We start from the raw sequence: 12,509 nt of genomic DNA, 5'->3' as shown, positions 1-12,509 counted from the left end.
GTCAACATCAATCATCTATACTATTACCACATTTGATATTTAACAAGAAAAGTAAGTATCAGCATACACTACAAGAAAAACGCGATCATACAACACCCATCACACAACGCTTGGCCGAAAAAGTGTTGCCCGGAATTTTTATACAACAGTTTTTCAAAAACCAAAAAACAGGTGTTGGCTGATATATATTACTACAAGCAAAACAAAACTGTTGTCTAGTAAAACAAGTCAGACAAATCTTTTCATAAACCTCATGTTGTGTGAATGACAAACTTATAGCATTACCACAACGCTATAAAATCCATTGTCTAGTTCTTAGAGGCAGACAACACTTTCTAACTTCATGTTGTGCAAGTGAGTAAGTTTGCACAACGGTTTTTAAATGATATGTTTGAAAGATATTGAGACAACGTCTCAATTAACAGTTGTAAAAATGAAACAAGTGTTTTTTCTGTTGGTAATTTAAGATGGTGTCAAACAACGTACAAGTATAAGTGTTGTCTGAATTAAAAATGACATACAAGTGTTTTTCTATGTTGTAGATTATACTTTCAGACAATGGGCTAATCAATAAAACCGTTGTCTTACTCTGGTGATTTTTTTTAAAAACATTACCAGAAACAAGGCAAACGTGCCAAACCAAAGGCAACAAGGAAAACCACCCAAACCAGATGCAACAAGCAAATCAACCAACAATCAAGAACTGAAAATAAATAACAGAACCAAGCCAAAGTTATTATGCATGTTCATACAAAGTATAGTAATTGAAAGTACAAATAAAAATACTTCAAGAAAGTTGAATTAGTTCATCAACATCCCGCATGTAACTATCCATGTCATCACCACTATCATCTATCTCGGGAAAATTGGGCATGAAACAGTCATTCTCGAGTTCCACTTCGACGGATTCCTCATCTGCATCATCATTATCTTCATGGTACTTTTTCTCGGGCAATTTCAACACCACCGATCATAATTTTTCAGAGGGATCATCGATATAACAAACTTGTTTAACATGTTTTGCTAAAACAAACGGATCATTCAAAAAACCCAACCTATTCAAATTAACCGATGTATATCCCAAGTCATCGACCTTAATCCCTTTGTTTATATCTACCCAATTGCAAAGAAAAACAGGGACCCTGAAGTGATTATAGTCCAACTCCCATATACTTTTTATAACTCCGTAACATGTATGTGATATGTGCTCAATATTTTGATCCTTACCCTGCACAACCATTGTGTCTGCTTCTACACACACACCACTGCATTGAACTTGACGCATATCATCACGATCCTTGGTACTAAAGGTAACACCATCCATTCTGTAGCCACTGAATGTAGGAACATCCTTGTTGGGCTCATCTGCAATCCACCTTATCTCGGCCGATATCTCTTTTTCATCGGCCAAATTTGAAGCAATCTGAAAAAAAGGAATTCAAACATGTAAAATAATTCAGGTGAGGTAGTAAGTTGTAAAACAGTGGGAAAAAAATACATCAAACGACGCACGTAATACCTTTTCCTTAAACCATTTTGGGAATGTCTCATTTTGCTTGTTTTTAAGCCATATTTCATCATTTTCATATTCCGGATATTTTGTCATTAAAAAGGCCATGTGTTCACTGCATTTAAAGATTAGACAATATAAGTTGGTTGAACTAATGACAGAAAATATATATGTAATTTTTCAAGTAAAGAGAGAGAAAGTGTAAGAAGTTACTCAATATATGGCCTAACAGCAGTGGTATTTTGTAGAACACATAAATGTGCTACGTGCAAATCAGTACAGCTCGGGGTTATAATCGTTGCACCGGATAATGGCTTGCAAATAGAATCCTTGGTATGCCTGCCTTTTTTTGGTACCCCAATTATCACTTCTTCATTATCCACCAAACATTCAACTGCCTCTTCTGCAATATAGGCGTCAGCGATGTAACCTTCTGCACGAGCTCGATTCCTTATATATCCCTTGAATGTCTTCATGTATCTCTCAAAAGGATACATCCACCTAAGGAAAATTGGTCCACAAAGCTCGGCTTCTCTTACAAGATGAACTGAGATATGAAACATTAAATCAAACAATGAGGGAGGAAAGTATTTTTCAAGCTGACAAAGAGTTTCTACCAGTTGCGATTGCATTTTCTCCAGCTTATCAACCTCAATAACTTTACTACAGATCGCTTTGAAAAATAGACAAAACTTGATAATAGTTTTCCTAACCTGTTTTTGTAGTGACGAGCGAATTGAAATTGGGAGCAAGTGATGCAAAATCGTATGACAGTCGTGAGATTTCATTCCGGTAAGACGAAGATTTTCCATTGAAACCAGGTTCTGTATATTAGAACAAAAACCATCAGGCAACTTCATGCCAAGGAAGGATGAGCAAACAACCTTTTTTTCAGAATGGGTTAGATTCCAAGATGCCAATGGTAACTTCTCCTTTATCCCTGGAGTTTTTGGCCTTAGTTCTGTTCTAATCCCCATTTCAGCCATGTCAATGCGCACAGATTCCTTGTCTTTCGTCTTTTTTGGTATATTAAGCATCGTACCGAGTAAAGATTCACATATATTTTTCTCGATGTGCATCACATCGAGAACATGTTGAACCGGCAAAAATTTCCAATACTCAAGTTCAAAAAATATAGAAACCTTCTTCCATACAGGTCGAGCATCACCTTTCTTCAATCGTGGTTGGCATTGTGTTTTACCATAGACATGTCCCTTTAAATGTTGCACTCTTTCAAGTACCTCTTCTCCGGTTAATGGAACTGGAGCTATTTCTTTTTCTACGGTATTATCAAAATCTTGTTTCTTCCGACGATAAGGATGATGAGGGGGCAACCACCTTCGATGCCTCATGACCACGCACTTATGATAATTGACAAGCCTTGTAGCTTTTGTTTGATCAACACAGATAGGACAACCATTATACCCTTTGATTATATTTCCCGACAAGTTACCATAGGCTGGATAATCAGTAATAGTCCATAACAAGATGCCTCTTAGCAAAAACTGCTCATTCTTGTAAGCATCGTACACTTTTTTCCCATGCCACAACTTTTTTAAATCATCTATAAGTGGTTGAAGAAACACATCAATATCATTTCCGGGTTGAGTTGGTCCAGATATCAACAAGCATAGCATTATATACTTCTATTTCATACAAAGCCATGGTGGAAGATTATAAATTGACATCAAAACATGCCAACATGAGTAATCAAGATTACAGCTACGAAAAGGATTGAATCCATCAGAAGATAGAGCTAACCGTAAGTTTCTAGGATCTGAAGAAAAGTCTGGCCACCTTGCATCGACTTCCTTCCATGTTTGTGCATCAGCAGGGTGTCTCAATTTACCATCCTTTAACCTTTCCCTGTCATGCCAAGTCAAGTCCTTAGATGTTTGAGGTGAGTTGAACAAATTCCTCAGACGTGGTATTAATGGAAAATACCATAAAACCTTGGCAGGAATCCCTTCCAATTTATCTCCTTTTTTGTTTAACTTTCATCGAGAGGCCTGACAAATGCGGCACTTCGTCTCATCTTCATCTCTCTCTCCACGGTATAGTAAACAATCATTCAGACATACGTGTATTTTTTCATACTCCATTCCCAAGGCACACAAGCTTTTTTTAGCTTCAATGAATGAAGAAGGAAATGTGTTGCCTTGTGGAAGCATAGACCCGACCAAAAGTAGCATTTCAGAGAAGCAAGTATCAGATATTTCATATTTTGCTTTCAAGTTATAAAACTTTACCAAAGCCTTCATCTTAGTGTATCCTTCACATCCTGGATAAAGAGGTTCATATTCAGATTGAATATGGTTAAACATTTTCGAGGAGTCCAGGGATACATCATTTCTACCGATTGGGATTTGATCTATCGATTCTGAACTGCCCGTCCCTTCAGTGGTAGGCTCACCTCCTTCGGTATTGCACTCTCCGTGCCAAATCCAACACTTGTACGTTTGATCGATACCATTGAGAAAAAGATGGTCCCTTACTTTTCGAGCATGCCAATGTTTACTATGTGCGCATTTTATACATGGACAACAGATTTTATTTTCACTAAATCCGTTCTCAAATGCACACAACAACAAATCCTCGACTCCTTTTTTGAATTGTTTTGTTCTTCTATCTGCCTTTAACCAAGACCTGTCCATCTGTTTTAATTCAAAATATGACACATAATTAGAAGTTACAACTAATGAGCTTAACACATAATTGTACTACTAATTATACTACTAATTACTACTAATTACTAACTGCAAATACAAATTAAATAAAAATTAACACTAAAACATTGCCCAAATATAATTAAGAACCCTAAAAAATTTAATGAAATTAATCTTAATGGAGATGAAGTAATTACCTTAACACTGACCCAATCAAAAAGATGAAGTTATGGTTTCAATCGAGTTTTTTTGAAGTTATTTTGATGACGAGGATGAAGAGCTTGAGTGAAGAAGATGAAGAAATCGAGTCAAGAAATCGAGTGAAGAAGATGAAGAAATCGATTCAAGAAATCGAGTGAAGAAGATGAAGAAATCGAGTCAAAGGCTAGAAAATTAATGGCTTAGGACAAAGATCTGGGAGGTTTGAATGGCTTAAGACAAAGATCTGGGGCTATTAATGAGTACCACACATTTTGTGCTTTTTTTAACAAACAAATCCGACAACGGTAAAGCAGCCAAACCCCTTGTATCACAGTAATAACGACAATACAAATATTTAAAAAACCGTTGTATAACAGATACATTGTTCAATCGTCTGAAAACAAGTTATATAACGACTTTTTAAAACAAACCGTTGTAAGGTCTATTATAATTAAAATAGAAACTTTAGTACGAGACTAAACACAAGTTACAAGTACCGGTCAAAACACCGGTAAACTGTTAAAATAACAAACCAAACACATTTATTTTTTTATCAAATTTTTGTCATATCACTAAAATATATAGTTCTTAACATCCGTACGGTTGGATCATTCATAAACTTTTTTAAGAAATAGAAACTTTAGTACGAGACTAAACACAAGTTACAAGTACGGGTCAAAACACCGGTTGACTGTTAAAATAACAAACCAAATAAATTTATTTTTTTCTCAATTTTTTGTCATATAAGTAAAATATATAGATCTTAACATCCATATGGTTGGATCATTCATAAACTTTTTTTAAAAAATAGAAACTTTAGTACGAGACTAAACTCAAGTTACAAGTACCGGTCAAAACACCGGTTGACTTTTAAAATAACAAACCAAACACATTTATTTTTTTATCAAATTTTTGTCATATCACTAAAATATATAGTTCTTAACATCCGTATGGTTGGATCATTCATAAACATTTTTAAAAAAATAGAAACTTTAGTACGAGACTAAACACAAGTTACAAGTACCGGTCAAAACACCGGTTAACTGTTAAAATAACAAACCAAACACATTTATTTTTTTATCAAATTTTTCTCATATCACTAAAACATATAGTTCTTAACATCCGTACGGTTGGATCATTCATAAACTTTTTTAAAAAATAGAAACTTTAGTACGAGACTAAACACAAGTTACAAGTACCGGTCAAAACACCGGTTAACTGTTAAAATAACAAACCAAACACATTTATTTTTTTATCAAATTTTTCTCATATCACTAAAATATATAGTTATTAACATCCGTACGGTTGGATCATTCATAAACTTTTTTAAAAAATAGAAACTTTAGTACGAGACTAAACACAAGTTACAAGTACCGGTCAAAACACCGGTTGACTGTTAAAATAACAAACCAAATAAATTTTTTTTCTCAATTTTTTGTCATATAAGTAAAATATATAGATCTTAACATCCGTACGGTTGGATCATTCATAAACTTTTTTTTAAAAATAGAAACTTTAGTACGAGACTAAACACAAGTTACAAGTACCGGTCAAAACACCGGTTGACTGTTAAAATAACAAACCAAACACATTTATTTTTTTATCAAATTTTTGTCATATCACTAAAATATATAGTTCTTAACATCCGTACGGTTGGATCATTCATAAACTTTTAAAAAAAATAAAAACTTTAGTACGAGACTAAACACAAGTTACAAGTACGGGTCAAAACACCGGTTGACTGTTAAAATAATAAACCAAATAAATTTATTTTTTTCTCAATTTTTTGTCATATCAGTAAAATATATAGATCTTAACATCCGTATGGTTGGATCATTTATAAACTTTTTTAAAAAATAGAAACTTTAGTACGAGACTAAACACAAGTTACAAGTACCGGTCAAAACACCGGTTGACTGTTAAAATAACAAACCAAACACATTTATTTACTGTAAGATTGCATGATTGATGTTAAAATTAGATCGTTATACACTATTATTCGCATAATAATTCGTAATAATATTTACTGTAAAATCGTTATCCTAGTACTTATAAAATAACGGTTTTTACTGTAAAACCGTTGTATTTATTAGAATACTTTTTTGCTGGGTAGTTATGTTTGTTACAATACTATTTTATGTAAATCCGCTGTCTGAATGTGTTTAAGACAAGAGTTTAAATTTTTTGAATTTCAGCCCACAATTTTTTATACGATTTTCTAATTTACTTTTTACTTTATTTGTTTTGCTGGCAACATTATATACCGTTGGATTAAAGTAGTTTACCTGGAGTGCATCTGAGCCGTTAAATTATTTCACTTCCCCCTTCTTTTTTCACTCCCCACTCCACTTCCCTCTCATTCTCCATTTTCTCTTTTCTTTCCTCTCAGAGCTCTCACAAGTCACGATACAGGTTCAATCTCCCTCTCTCCTCCTCTCTCTCTCTCTCTCTCTCTCTCTCTCTCTCTCTCTATCTCTATCTCTCTATCTCTCTCTCCTCCTCTCTCTCTCCCTCTCTTTAAATTGAACATCGATATGGGTATTGATTTGCATGCACTTATTTTTGTGATTTAGGTATGAAGGTAGTGTAGTATAACTGATGTTTTTTGATTTATACTTGGGGCTTATTTATGATCTGGGTTTATATTTTATTTTAAATTGAACATCGATTGGGGTATTGATATGCATGCACTTATTTTTGTGATTTGGGTATGATGGTAGTGTAGTATAACTGATGTTTTTTTATTTATACTTGGGGCTTATTTATGATTTGGGTTTATTTTTTATGCCTTGAATGTGATGTTTTTTGGGATTATGAAATCTGATTAGGGTTTATTTAATAAGTTAATGTGTTTATATTTTGGGTTGTGAAAGTTGTAGATTTAGGTTTATTTCTCTGAAGTGATGCAGAAGAAATGAAAACATTTTAGGTGCATTAATAGAGATGCCACATGAGTGTCCTTAGCACCTCCATTAATATAATTGTATTCAACTGATATTCATGTAGTTTTTTGGCTTTGTGTGAAGCAATTAGATTAAACTTAATGTTTTAAGTTTAGATTAATTATGGCGCCTTCAAGAAAAACAAAATCCGATCCTCGTAGAACTAGTGAAAACCTTATCAAGGCACTAAAAAAGAACATGGCAGATGTAAAGAAAAAGACAGAGGATCCAAAAATGAGCAAGGCGGTTAAGTCCACACCTTTGAAGAACAAGACAGAGGAACAAAAAATGAGCAAGCCGATTCAGCCTGAACCTATGAAGAACAAAACAAAGGAACTAAAAATAAAGGCAGGGTCGCTAGAAAAGAACAAGGCGGTGTCTGAACCTGTGAAGGAAAAGCCAGTGGAGTCTTGCCTTCGGAATTCATCCCCTGAATCAGTAAAGAAGAATGGAATTTCTAAGAATCTAAAAAGCAAATTATCTAAAAAAATGAAACAAGTGGAAGAAACAGCAACCAAACAAGAGGGACTTAAGCTTCTAAAACGTGGAGCAGTTACGATGCATAGGATTGCTAGGCGTAAGATGCTGGGAATTAAGCTTGAGGTGCTATTTAATAAAAAGGGTGAGCCATATGGGGATGCTGCTAAAGAAATGCAGTTTTATATTGGGGTTCTTGCTAGAACAAAAGCCCCGATATGGTATGACAGTTGGTTACGTGTTCCGGTAGAAAGAAAAAACAAGATTTGGGATTGTGTGCAGGTAAAAGAAGTTGCATCTACAAAACCAACTAAGAATTTTACTTGTGTTAAATTATGACTGCCAATTGTAGTTAACACACATGTGATAATAAAATTGTTTATTTATGTACGTAGATGGCATACATTGTACCACCATCAGCACGAAAGCTTGTTCTGCAATCGGCATGCCAGAAATGGAGGGAGTTTAAAAGCCGTTTAACAACTGAATATATCATTCCTAATAAAGATCAACCTGAGTTGTTAAAGTTTCCTCCGGCTGACTACTCCTTTATTGAGAAGGCACACTGGGATATTTTTCTTTCAGGCCGTCTAACTGATGAATTTTTAGTGAGTTTTTTCTTTAATCTTTTTTATTTTATAAAATTCCCACGTAACATAAGTAATTAGCGAAAGAAACTATGTTGCTAACATTTATGTGTTTTTTTCTCCAAGGACATCCACGAAAAACAGAAACTAAGGAGGAGTCTGAATTTATATCCACATTGTATTTCTCGAAAGGGCTATTCTAACCTAGAGCATGAAATGGTTAGTTCTCATGAAACATATTTCTTTCACGCGTACATCATATAATTTTTTTCAATTCTTTTGTTTCGATTATATTATATAATATTTTAAACATGTTCATACAGATGGAGACTCAAGCTGACCCTGAAATGGAGATAGATAGATCAGATAGCTGGATTCGTGCAAGGAAAGATAAAGATGGAAACTTCAAGTCAGAAGCAGTTAAAGAAATTGCTCAGGCGATTGTAAGTTTTTATTTCTGTTGTTAATATATTCTTTTATCACCAAATATCTGTTTTGTTGGTTAATTACTTCTATTATTTATCAAATTTTTAGGGGAAAATGAAACAAAGAGTTAGTGAAGGGGAGGTGACTGTGGAAGGCAGTGATGATATCTTGACCAAGGTGCTTGGTAGCCCTGAACACAGAGGACGGGTGTGTGGACAAGGGCGCTTTGTGAAGCAGTCTACATACTTTCATCTTCCAAGGCAGAAGAAGATATGTAGGACAATAGAGGAGATGATTCAAGAGGGTATTCAGAAATTTATGAAAGAAGAGACAGAAAGGATAGTTGAAAAGCGAGATGCCTTTTGGGCTGCAGAGTTTCAAAAGCTGAAAGCTGGTATAGGAGGGAAGCTTATTGAAACTGGGTTAAGTCCAAATATTGGATCTCAACAAGGAAGTTGTTCCAAGGGAGCACATGACATTCTGAAGGACTTTGATTTGCAAGGTGTAAAGAAAAAACTGGATCTCATTCAAAATGTGGGTATCGGTAAGGAAACGCATATTGAAGAACATATTCAGGAGAAACCTTTGGTGGATGGCGAAGAACATATTCAGGGAACATAGCGAGGCTCTCAAGGTTGTTGATGTTGAGGATAATCAAATGTTGGTTGAGGATGTGTGTCTGGAACCTAATAATGAGGAGGTGTTGGAGGTTAAAGGATGCACAGAGTGGGAATTAACAATTGGCTCCCCGATAAATATCGTTGCTTATGCAACAGTTGATACTAAGTGTCAGGTTCTTCATGGGAAACAACTGAAAAAAGAAAATGTACGGGTCTCAATCACTCGTGTACTCCAAGGATCTGAAAAGTTTCCTTTCCTAATCCAAGATGAGATCGTGACGGTGGAACAAGTTGTGGGAACATATATTGCATGGCCGAGAAACCTCATAATGGAAGTGAAGACAAGCGCCGCTGCAGTGAAAGGAAGTCCAAAGGTTAAATTTTCTCTATATATATATGCAAGTATATTTTTAAACTTAGTAATCTAATTTTTATAATATCGGGTCTATATATAGGTAAGTTTTTGCGATATTGTTTCTCATGTTTAGGTTGAATAATTGTTTGGTTCAGTTTTATATATAATAATTTTTTCCCCTTATTTCAGTGTTGATTTTGTGGTGGTTGTCACATATTTATTTTTGTTAAAATGTTGGAAATAGGTTTGATAATTAAATTAATAATGATGCAATTTTTAATTTGTTACGTATTAATGAATTAAATATGTTTATATTATAATTCTTTTGAAACTTATGTTGTTTTTTAAAAGTAAAGAATAAAAAAATAATTTAGATTTTCAATTACTTAACATGTCAACTTTCTTTAACTTTGCATTCTCTATTTTCTTTTTATATTTTCAATTCAGGGAGGCAAGAAAACTACTGGGAAAAAATGGAAGAAGGTAAAAGATTGTGTCCCGGAACCAGAGTATGTATTGGACATGGGTGCGAATTATCCCCCTGTTTTGAAACGTTTGTGGCTTTGGGCAAAAAATGCCCTAGCTGATGGACAAGTAAACTCTTTTTATCTATGCCAAGAAGCTTTTGGAGTAACCGCTAAGAAGGCGCTGTTTTTATCGGATGTGCACGCTTTGTGCTCTGGGGGTGAGATATCAGGGTCCACCATTTACATTTTTATCAAGTAAGCGTTTTTCTAAAGTTTTGTTGCCTTTATGAATACTTATTGAGTTTTTTTTGAATTTTTCATAATCCGTATCTCCAATTTTTAACAGTTTATTGCAAGAGAATTTGAAAAAGCGCAAGATGGTTGACATGATAACGTTTGTTGATCCTGGGATGATAGGCGCACTTGGTTGTGGTAGTCCAGGAGAGAGGTCAAAATCCTTATCTATCAGATTCAGGAACGCTAAACCAGGACAAATTTTCCTGCTACCATATAATGCTGTGTTAGTACCTCTTATAATAAATAATATATTCCTTACTTAAAGATTGCTTTTTGTATATCATCATCTTTGTATGTTATTGTAAATTTTGTTCTTCATAAATTATCAGGAATCATTGGACGCTCACTGCTGTAAATCCAGATTCACAAACTGTTTACCACATGGACCCATTGAAGCGCAGGATTGCAACTGAAGAATGGACAGAAGTGATTGACAAGTGAGTACAATATTAAAATTTTATTTCAACTACAATCACTTTAATAATTAAATACAAATATGACTTACAATTGATCTATATTATATTTTCGTAGTGCCATCAAACTCTACCAGGAAAAAGCAAAGAAGTTTTTAAAGAAGAAAATATCTTGGGAGAATCTGGGGGTAAATATAGTATATTTTATCAATTTCTCTATTCTACAAGAATAGTGTAGCTAGACATATATAAAGTTTTTAATGTTCTCCAGGGGGTACCTGTCCAAACTGGGAGCAAAGATTGTTGTTTGTTTATAATGGGTTACATGAAAGAGATTTGTGCCGATATGGAATTAAAATTTCATGAGAAGGTAATGTTATAGTTATCTTTCTTTTTTTATATCCAAGTGTATTGTGGTAAATAAATGTGATTTTTACATCCATGTTTCAGTGGTTACGCAGAAGCAACCTAAGTTATGGCAGGAAAGAACTGAACGAGATAAAGACTGAATGGGCAAAGTACTTCATGAAGAAGCATGCCACTTGAACTTGCATACAGTGCTGCTGGGTATTTTGAGTTGTGAACATATTTTGTGTTGAAATTTGGGAGTTCTAGTCATGGTAGTTAACTCTATTTAAACGTTGTTTCTAATTACTGGCGTTTTTTGTGGATATGTTCACCTGAAAATATTTTGCTTTCTACTTGAATGGTCTTGTTTTGTTTAAGATAAAACTTGGTTATAAGTTAGTTCTTGGTTGTAATGGTTAAATATTGGTTTAGTGGATTCATGTAATGGAGGGTTGGTTGATTGTTGGTGTAATAGAAGGATTGATGGTTGATTGTTGGTGTAATGGTGACAATTTGCTTATAATCTGAATGATAGTTTGGGTTTTAATTTTTATGGCATGTTCATTTTATAATGTTGTTGTGTTTAATTTTAATTTGAAAAACCATTGTTTGAGGAGCTTTTAGCCAATAAAGTTATACAATAACCATATTATATTGTGTCTCACACAACACGTATAAAGACCAAGCTCATCATGTTTTATAACATATAACAATGCTATTTAAAACTAAACCTTGTTAAAAGAAGATTCACACAATAAAAAACCATTGTCTGAACAAAACTAACTATTATCCATTGTCCAACAATGCTATTAAGAATAAAAAGAATTATGCCTTGAAGACCACACAACACTTTCTACATTAAAATATAAGTGCAAAACATAATCATACAATACCAAGTGATAAAAAATGTTGTATAAAGCAATTCCAACAATAAAAATTTAAAATAAAGGGGTTGTCAGTATGGTTGTAAGACAACAAAATTTTATCTTTTGAAAATTGTGTGTTAAGGTGGAGGACAATAAATATATCTGAATAAGGGTTGTGTGTTATGTTTTACTCCTAAACTTTTATTAAGAACATACACAACGTTTTCAAGAGAACTTGTCTAAGTATACTTGTTACAACAGAATATATAGAAAATACTTGTTTGTTATGGTTGTAATACAACGGTGGTTATCGTTTGAATTGTGTGTTAAGGTA

The 12,509-nt window shown here is 33.9% G+C and overlaps 2 protein-coding genes across 2 annotated transcripts; one reads left to right on the top strand and one right to left on the bottom strand.

Annotated features, from left to right (window-relative positions):
- Positions 1-970: 970 nt before the first annotated feature.
- On the bottom strand, positions 971-3,147 carry LOC141702312 (uncharacterized). Its single transcript, XM_074506011.1, has 3 exons — positions 1,724-3,147; positions 1,520-1,625; positions 971-1,423 (listed from the first exon to the last, which is right to left on the bottom strand). The coding sequence occupies exons 1-3, from the start codon at positions 3,145-3,147 to the stop codon at positions 971-973; spliced, it is 1,983 nt and encodes a 660-aa protein (XP_074362112.1).
- A 6,320-nt stretch (positions 3,148-9,467) lies between these two features.
- On the top strand, positions 9,468-11,507 carry LOC141702302 (uncharacterized). The gene is made up of 7 exons (XM_074506002.1): positions 9,468-9,803; positions 10,232-10,506; positions 10,598-10,771; positions 10,878-10,985; positions 11,080-11,149; positions 11,233-11,331; positions 11,412-11,507. Exons 1-7 carry the CDS (start codon positions 9,468-9,470, stop codon positions 11,505-11,507), a joined length of 1,158 nt encoding a protein of 385 aa, XP_074362103.1.
- Positions 11,508-12,509: the final 1,002 nt, after the last annotated feature.

Source organism: Apium graveolens, chromosome 2, assembly GCF_009905375.1.
Source record: "Apium graveolens cultivar Ventura chromosome 2, ASM990537v1, whole genome shotgun sequence".
Classification (NCBI taxonomy): Eukaryota; Viridiplantae; Streptophyta; class Magnoliopsida; order Apiales; family Apiaceae; genus Apium; species Apium graveolens.
This window is presented reverse-complemented; position numbering and strand designations above follow the sequence as displayed.

Excerpts from the sequence above, each read along its gene's own strand:
- LOC141702312 (XM_074506011.1), bottom strand. The coding sequence starts at position 3,147 with ATGCTATGCTTGTTGATATCTGGACCAACTCAACCCGGAAATGATATT. Across the intron at positions 1,626-1,723 it reads GCTGTTAGGCCATATATTGA|TGAACACATGGCCTTTTTAA; the intron begins GTAACTTCTTAC and ends CTTTAAATGCAG. Across the intron at positions 1,424-1,519 it reads CAAAATGGTTTAAGGAAAAG|ATTGCTTCAAATTTGGCCGA; the intron begins GTATTACGTGCG and ends CCTTTTTTTCAG.
- LOC141702302 (XM_074506002.1), top strand. The coding sequence starts at position 9,468 with ATGTTGGTTGAGGATGTGTGTCTGGAACCTAATAATGAGGAGGTGTTG. Across the intron at positions 10,772-10,877 it reads CTGCTACCATATAATGCTGT|GAATCATTGGACGCTCACTG; the intron begins GTTAGTACCTCT and ends ATAAATTATCAG. Across the intron at positions 11,150-11,232 it reads TATCTTGGGAGAATCTGGGG|GGGGTACCTGTCCAAACTGG; the intron begins GTAAATATAGTA and ends AATGTTCTCCAG.